General features: G+C 44.4%; 1 protein-coding gene and 1 long non-coding RNA gene across 4 annotated transcripts in view; one reads left to right on the top strand and one right to left on the bottom strand.

Moving 5' to 3' along the window:
• Positions 1 to 1443: 1443 nt before the first annotated feature.
• atxn7l3 (ataxin 7 like 3) overlaps positions 1444 to 9014 on the bottom strand; it is a 45304-nt gene continuing 37733 nt past the window's right edge. For all 3 annotated transcript variants that reach the window (XM_062983777.1, XM_062983775.1, XM_062983776.1), the window contains exon 13: positions 1444 to 5170. In XM_062983777.1, the coding sequence (XP_062839847.1) occupies positions 5019 to 5170 (152 nt within the window). In that variant the 3' untranslated portion in view covers positions 1444 to 5018. The remainder of the gene's footprint in view (positions 5171 to 9014) is intronic.
• Positions 6287 to 7407, top strand: LOC134299857 (uncharacterized). The gene is made up of 2 exons (XR_010007095.1): positions 6287 to 6827; positions 6913 to 7407. It is a non-coding gene; the product is annotated as an uncharacterized LOC134299857 (long non-coding RNA).

The raw sequence follows: 9014 nt of genomic DNA, 5'->3' as shown, positions 1-9014 counted from the left end.
GTATGACAGATTTTTCACAGGTAGGGAAATAAAACTACAAATTAACTTGGCATTACAAATTGGCATTTACATCCCATCAGCCATAGTATCCAAGGACATGGAGGGTAGAATCTACCATTATGAGAGCAGCAAATCATCTATCTCATAAAAAATATTTTCTTAGTAATGGCTGTAGAAATACTGATACCATTTGCCAGCCTGGTAAACTGCAGATATTTGGGACTGTGATTGTCATCATCTCTGCCAAATGGCTAGTGCTGGTGGAAATTGTTTTGCAAACATCAGTGAGTGGGGGCATAACTGTTGTATGTTCAGTTCAAATTCTGAATCGGGAAAAGCTAATGTTCTGTAAAATGGATAATTGCTTTGCCACTCTATTTATTTGGTTCACTTTTAGAAGGACAAGGAGTTCTGTTACTACCTAAGATTTTTGTGCTAGCTCCAGACCCTGCCTTCCATCCAGGCCTGCACAACTTGTGGCCAACTAAGTGTTTGGGACTCAACTTCCAGAAGCCCTAGCCTGCTTTTTCAACTATCAGGAATTCTGGGAGATAACGTCCAAAACACCTGGAGGGCCTGGTTGTGCAAGCCTGATTCATACCATACATTTGTTTGTTCAGAAATGTGTCTGAAGGTATATCTACATTGCCCTTTGAGTTCTGCTTCCAATGCCTACTCTGCTTAGAGGGAGGGAGGGAGAAGCAGCAGTCAGGAGGCTTGTTGTAGTACCTTTTGTGTGTAGTCAGCCTCTCCCCTCCTGATATCCCCATTGCCTCGGCACTATAAGGATTTCACAAGACCAGTCACTGTTATTGCAACGGTGTAGTAACGGTTTTGTGGGTCCACAGGTTGGGGACCACTGTTATAAAGGATCTTAAAAAGTACATACAGAGGCATAATCCTGTAATTCTACTGCTTTATGAAACCAACAGAATGTCAGCCAGTGTCTATTACAGTAGAGTCTCGCTTATCCAACCTTTGCTCATCCAACGCAGTCTGCCTTCACAGGACTGAACCTTTTACAGATTTAACTTCCAACAATGTTGTTACTGTAAGTTCATTTCATTCAATTCTATCTTTATTTGTAATGAATGTTAGTAGTCAATGTTTTATAGTCAATGTTTCCAATACATTGCGACGTTTTGGTGCTAAATTTGTAAAATCATAACATAATTTGACGTTTAATAGGCTTTTCCTTAATCCCTCATTATCCAACATTATCACTTATCCAACTTTCTGCCTGCCTGTTTAGGTTGGATAAACAAGACTCTACTGTATTTGGTTTTTCAGTTGACTAGAAATGTTAAGAATGTTAAGTCCAGCATGATGCTTTTTGAAAAAGAGTCTCTAGAAGGCACCTTTCAAACACCACTTTACCTCAAAAGATGTTATCAGCTGTTACCTTCTTCTATGACCCAGCAAAATCAAAAACATACCCAGAGATACCAAGCAGAGTTACAGTTTATTTACACAGGCATGCCACAATCCATGGATGGGCAGAAAAAAAATAATACAGATCTGACAGTATTTTTAAAGTCTATCTACCTACCTGTACAAGCTGAGATTACATACACAAAAAACATTTTTTTAAAAAAATCAGAGACCACAGTACAGTACTTAATCCGTTGATTTTTCTGCACGCGTTCAAAAATATCACATAGGTGCAGTTTTTAAGTTATCACTGACAAATTAAAAACCTCTCATCAGTCATGATAGAATACATGAGTTTTTTTCTTCAAGTGAAACAGGCCTATCTTAAAAAATAAAGGGTGCAAGTGCAGATACAGAGCCATATATAAAAAAGACCTGTCCTCCCCACTGCTAAATTAATGTTCAAAAATTCCCCAGATGCTATACTTCCCAAGGCATCTACAACAAGACTCCCATATGCTTCAGTTGCAATTGCACAGGTAAAGCAAGGATCTGTTCTTCCGTTCTGGCCACCGACACAATGCAGCGAGTGAGCAAAAGTGGTCAGCAATTTCATGAGTGGCCTGAACTGGTTGTCAGGCACAGAATAGAAGTGATCCTGGTTAGAATCCAAGTTTACCTCTTTCCTTCTCACCGATTATCCAGTAATTCACTTTAAAATGTGCCAGTATGAGCCATGCTTACATGGATTTCTCAGAATACTGGATTGTGATTTTAGAAATACCTGCTAAAGCATAACGGTAAGTCTTGGTATCTAGACATACAGAACTGATATTTGGTAGATTTGACCTGATGACAACAAGCTGGAACAATTTTTGCAGGTTTCACATAAGTAAGGCTACTCCTATTTTGGTACTAGCCTTCCTATCTCCAGCTCACAAAGCAAACAAGGTCTAACCTTGGTCCTGAAGATGCACTGAGTATCACAGACCTTTTACCCAGGGAGAAAAGTGTGAAGGAGGGGTGAGGAAAGTAAACAAACTTAATAGTGTTAACTTGCTGCACAGGCTAGCCATTTTCCAGTCCTTACATAGTTTTCGCCACCATCAATTACATGCACCTCGTGCTCAGGGTCTGCAAGGGCGACAGATCCACCACCAACATGGCAGCCAGCATTTGAACTACACAACCTCTGAGGGCTCAATGAAAACAGGAGGAGGCAAGGGCGACTGTCCTCTTGGTTGGCATTAACTGCTAGCACAGATGGCACAGAGGCAAGTTAAAGCAGCCACAGGGCCTGCAGCATCCAGGGAGGGGAAATACAGCAGCAAAAGCCAGCTCTGGAGAGAAAGCTGCTTAGGAGCCAGCACTCAAAGGTTCCCAACACCAATGCAATGGCTTGTTATGCCACATGAAGGAATCAATGAAATTCTGAGGAATGCAGGCAGCCTGCAGAGCAGAGATAAAGGCAAAGGGAAGAGCTTAAATCCTGCAAGAGCCCTCAGGCCAAAAAACTATTGCTGATTTTTGCCCGAATTTACTAAACCTCCACAAAACAGAGAGGTTTTGCTCACCATAGTGCTCAATCTCCCTACGTGGCTCTGGGGGAGAAGTGAAAGAGTGAAAAATGGCTAGCTACAGATTCACCATCAACCATTATGGCCTTCAAGAGTCTCCATAATGTGGCAAAACTGTTCTGCTTTAGGACTGTAGGTGAAACAGCCTACTGAGCCGGTTATAGAACTGAGCCTAAGGATTTTAGTAGCAGCCAAGACAGACCTTTCACCTAAATGTAACTGAAGGTGGTTTTTCTAGTAGAAGAAGAAAGGAGAAAAGACTAAATTGCACGGAAGTGCTTGGCGATCCTAATCCAGAGAACCAGTACAGCTAGAAAATATTGTTGCATCTTTGGATTTCCAGTGCCAACATACAAGCTATAATCCATAACCACATAGGTGAAAGTGGTCTGTTGTCTTATCCAAAGTATAAGGAATTCTGATGATAATTCTGTAGGAGGCAACCATCCTCTCCGCACACATACACACGTAGAGACTGCATAATGTGGGACAAAGGAGCAGAGAAGAATGATCAAGAAATTCCCTTGGTGTATATTCACAAGCATTTGTCTGACTTCTGCAGAGCTTGTTGGGAAGCACATGTCTTTCTATTCTAAATCTTGTTAAGATCCAGGAAGGGATGTTAAAGGAAAGCGCATGAGCGGACGGAAAACCTACCTCCAGAAGCAGCTTTAACATTTCAAGCCTATATCAATACCTTTAGGACCACCATGATTTATGGCACTAGATTTAAAACTGCAGCGGTTTGTAGAAAGGATAAAATTGGAGCCAGGAATAGGTGAAATGGAGAGAAAAAAAGTAACTACTAATCTAAAGTATGCACTTCACCCCTTTTCCCCTAAGTTTGGCTCTAATACTCCAGCAAGATTTCTTCAAATTTCCTAAGAATAAATAATTCTTTCCCTCACGCGTACCATGACAGGGAAGAATTAAAGACGAACACCGCAGACCTCAACACAGCCTTCCTGCTCGGTTTCCATGAATTTCTCTCGTGGAATGTTAAATACCGCTATTTTAAAATTCAACAACAGTTCCATTTGAAAGCCAGTTGTTGGGCACATATGAAGATTTGTATTTAAATACAAGATGTGCATAAACCAATGCCGGTCTTTACAGTACTGGCTTCTCAGGATTGCAAATGTGTGTCCCAATGGATGAAAGAGCCATCAACTGCACCAGCTTCCTGACACACATTGGGAGGAAATGCCCATATCATCATGTCCATTCTTAATATTGCTTCATACAAAATCCCATTGGTGACGAAGCACATACCGTCTGGGAAGGAAGCAATAGTGATATAGTAGCGGCAACAGTTTCAAATTCTCCGCCTCGCCCAAACTCATTCAGTAAATGGAGGAAGGCCGCAACACGGGGGGCAAAGGGGAGCAAAGTGTGGCTTAAAAAACATCCTTTTCAACAACAGAGCACCACAAAAGCTCGGCAAGGAAGAGGACAATTCAAGATCTTGTGACGCCTCTCAGAACGAAAAGGAGGCTGCTGAAGCAGAGACCTGGAAGGAAGGGCAGGTGCTGAAGAACATCCACTGTCCTTCTTTCTTCCTCGGGCCCTTCCATATCAGACACACGGGGTCACACCTCCCAAACCTGTCCAGTCAGAGTCTAGCGTTGCGAAGTGACACAATGCCACTGGATATATAATCATGATTGAACATCCACTAACATCACAATAAATAGACATGGGTTGAACATGGGGGAGGAGGAAAAATGGCTACTCTCCAACTGATGGAGGTGTCGGCCATCCTCCGGCTCCCCACCTCAAACCACCGCCACCCCTTTCCCCCCGAAAGGGTGGGTGCCCAAAAGCAGTCCGATTCTTTTGTGCCACATCCAGTGGACACAAAGGGCTGTGCAATGTGTGCTGGAGGCTTGAGAGAAGATGGGAAGACATGCAGCCACCTCTCTTTCACAGTTAATTTTTTTCTTTAAAAAAAGAGGTGTACACGAGAGCGTGCATGAGAGGACACTGTCCAGTGCCTTCCCTGTGGATTGGGTCTGAAGGGTGCTGAGGCACAACCCCTTCATCCCAGTTTTCTCATCCCAGTGTTATGATTCAATTGATGTCATCATACAGGCTGGGAGTGGGAGGTGCCAGAGGTTTAGGCTTCAGTTTCTTCTTACTGGAGCTCATTCCGGGAGCACCTCCAACCAGGCTCATGTGCGGTTTCTTCTTTTTGGTTTTTCGGGACTCTGAGTTGTTTGTACCTGGGGAGGCAGAAAGAAAAAAGGAGGACGTAAGCATCCATACAAGCTTCTGCTCTTTTCCATTTCAAAGTTTCAGTTTTCCAGATTTCCTTCCTATGGGCTCAATTGAGTGGGGCATCTTGAGTGCCTGATTGCCCTTGGCCTCAATGCATGAATTATAATTCACTGGCCAACACATATTTTGGTGCCTCAAATGTTAGTCCTCTTTCTGGGTATATGTGACTCGTTGATTCAAAAATGGGCACTAGTTTTCCCCTATCAGCTCTTGTTTTTGAGATATAAGCTATATATACCAGTCTGTCAGAAATGTTAAAAATTAACCAGGTATTTTTAATTACAAAAATGTGAGCAAAGCACTGAAAGGGTTAAGTGGATGCAATGACTCAGCAAAAGCTGCAGTTCAATATAAGCAGGTGTGCCAGTCGCTTAGTCAGTCTCCGTGTGAGGGAGGCTTCAGTATGAGTGGGCCTCGGTGTGTGAAGGCCTGGTGTGAGAAGCTTCAGTGAAAGAGGCCCCAGTTTGAAGCCTTTGTGTGTGAAGCTCCAGTGTGAAGGCTGCTGTGTGTAAAAGCTACTGTGTGAAGCTCCTGTGTAAGTTTGGTGTGAGAGGAGGCTCTGTGAGAGCGAAGCGGTTTATCTGCATGAGAAAAAAGCCCAGTGTGGAAGCAAAGAAGGAAGTATGAAGAACTTTATTTGTATTATGGAAACCTTGTTTCTGTAAATATTGCAACTATATTATTTTCCTATAAAGAAAAGCCTCCAAAGGAAGAGAGAACATTGGTCTGTGTGTTTTTGTTCTTTTTATCACTTTTGGCTACTGGTGCTGGGTCACGCTGCTGCTAATAAGTTACTCTGCTGTGCATTTATGGAAAGGGTCTTTTGTTAATAAGCCCACTCGCCTAACAAGAGTTATGGCGCCAGTATAGTCCAGGCTACTCAGTATAAACCAGTACAGACCAGTAGAGACCATATTGAGGCTGATGAACTATGGCAATGTTTCAGTTTTCCAGATCATTCCTTCCTATGGGCTCCATTGAGTGGGACACCTTGAGTGCTTGATATTCACTGGCCAACACATATTTTGGTGCCTCAAATGTTAGTCCTTTTTCTGAGTATATGTGTTATGATTGAGCCTCATGGCTCTGTTTCTGACAGACGTGGGCGTAAGACTCCTCGAGAGTCAGATACTCTCGAGGAGCGAGAAAGAAAAAGACTGCGAGACATTTTTGCAGCACCATCTGACGAAGAGTCTTTCGAGGGGTTTACGGAGAGAATGGAGGAGGGGCTGGTTAGCTCGGAGGAGGATGAGATGGATTGGACTCGGGTAAGGGAGGAATTGGGTGGCACTGGTCATGATGGGATAGAAGATGAATGGGGACCTTCAGGATTAGACCCATGGCTTAGCTGGAGGGATGGGACGGGATCCACAGCTGGAGATGCTGTGGGGCGTAGTCAGAGGTGTTCCAGCTCTGATGAGGAAAGTGATGAGGAAACGCCCGGGTTAAGGAGGACAGCTGACAGTGATGAGGATTTGTAACTGGCATAAAATGGGGCTTGGGAGCAATTGCAAATTGCGTTGGGCAAGGTAATCTGGACGAACGCTTGGGATCTGTGTGGGACGCTTTCCTGAAGACTGGTGTGTTTTCCTGTGCTGAGACGTAAGTTGTTTTGGAATTCAGGGTCAGACGGCGGGAGGAATTGTGTGGGCATTTGTTTGTGCAAACCTGTGCTTACTCTTATTAGCTTGACCTTCCGTCGTCTTCTTGACGGACGCCATCTCCTGCTTTGAAAACTCGGACTGAACTGACCACGGCTTGTCTTCCCCCCCTTCTTGGACTTGGAATCTACAAACGTCTGCTTCTGGCTTTGATCTACGGAAAGGAACTGGGTCTACTCTACTGCTACAATCCTTGGCTGATCTGTTCGTGTTGGAAATCCTGTCTGCTGTGTGTGTGGGAGCGACGCAAGTTACTCTAAGCACAGTGTTGGCAGCAGAGAGGAATCTGCTGCCAATTAGTTGCATTCTTTTGTGTCTTTTGTTCCTCGGCTTTTGTTTTGTTTATCCCCAGGCTGAAGCAAGCAGTTTGTTTTTACCCGGATTAAACTCCGGTTTAATCCGGTTTATCTTTTGAACGTTTTTCCTTGCCCCTTTTTGCTCCTAAAGGCTAATACTGCCTGGCCCTTGTATTTTACGGGCATTTTTGAGTTCTGTAATCCAATAAACTCTGTTATCTTGAACCTTGTGGCGTTCTGTCCTTGACAGATTGCCCAACGCCCATAAAAAGTTTATTGCAGTAATAAACCCGTCAGGAAGACGATGGAGGAGTTAAGGGCCAAATTTGACCAATTACAAACGGCTTTTACCGTCAGCCAAGCAGCTCATGCTGTGAAAGGACATGTTTTGACTCCTGAACGCTTTGACGGAACCAGGTGCAAGTTGCCAACCTTTTTGGCACAAGTGGAGCTTTATTTTTCCCAGCTCAGTGCTCATGCTTTTCCTACAGACACTAGCAAGGTGGCATTTATTTTGAGTTTGTTGACCGGTCCCGCAGGACAATGGGCCACTAATTTAATTTTGGGAAATGACCCAGTCAAGGACAATGTGGATAACTTCAAAAAGTTATTAACTGACACTTTTGGGGATCCTCTCCGCACGGAGAATGCTGGGTGGGCTCTGTATCGGTTGAAACAGGGAAAGGGGACTGTTTTGGATTACTTAAATAAGTTTAACTTGTATCGCCACCAGCTGGATTGGGGGGAAAATGCATTCATGCTTTTATTTACTGCCGGGTTAAGTGATATGCTCCAGGATGAATTAGCACGCTTGGAGCCGGCTGAAAATTGGGACGCCTTAGTAGCTAAGGTGCTGCGTTTAGACGCAAGGTTCGAGGCTCGTAAACACTCGAAAGCAATGTGTGCGCCACCCATGCATATTACCAGGGCACCTGTGGTGATGGGGGAAGAGCCTATGGAGCTTGGGGTCTTTAAAAAGCTGTCTACAGAGGAAAAGAGCCGTAGGAGGCAGCTGGGGTTGTGTTTGTACTGTGGGAATGCGGGGCATTTTGCCAAAGACTGTAATGTGAAACCTTCTCAGCTTTCGGGAAAAGGCCAGCCCTAGTGCGACGTGAGTCCAACGCACTAGGGCTCCTCAAGCAGTCAACTGAGGGGAGGAAGCATGTTTTCGTACCCATTACATTATCTGTTGGGGGAAGGGAACTTGTTTCTACTTTGGCACTGCTGGACTCAGGGGCTACGGTCTCTTATGTAGATATTGAGTTTGCTAAAAAGCATGGCATTCCTAGAGTGCGCAAGGCATGCGACGTGTGGGTGGAAGGAGCAGATGGGAGACTGCTGGAGACTGGGGTGGTTAACCATGAAACCTCAGCAGTAATGTGGGAGGTGCAGGGAGTAACGGGAACGTTTGTGTGGGATATTACGAGCTTGCCTAGATATGATGTGATCCTGGGGATGGATTGGCTAGCTGTAGTAAACCCACAAGTAGATTGGGCGACACGTAAAGTGATCTTAAAGAGGCAGGATTGTTGCACTCTGAATGTTACTCAATCTGATATGGAGGGAGTGCCTGCTGAGTATGGGGAGTTCTCTGATGTATTTTGTAAAAGAGAAGCGGACAAATTACCACCGCACAGGCCATATGATTGCGCCATCAAGTTAGCAGAAGGTGCGAAATTGCCAGCAGGAAGGCTGTATGCCTTGACTGTACCGGAAAGGCAAGCTTTGAGGGAGTTTCTAGATGAAAATTTAGCCAAGGGGTTTATTCGCCCATCTAGCTCTCCAACTGCGGCACCAGTATTCTTTGTAGCCAAAAAGACTGGGGAACTTAG

This window comes from Anolis carolinensis, chromosome 6, assembly GCF_035594765.1.
Source record: "Anolis carolinensis isolate JA03-04 chromosome 6, rAnoCar3.1.pri, whole genome shotgun sequence".
Classification (NCBI taxonomy): Eukaryota; Metazoa; Chordata; class Lepidosauria; order Squamata; family Dactyloidae; genus Anolis; species Anolis carolinensis.
This window is presented reverse-complemented; position numbering and strand designations above follow the sequence as displayed.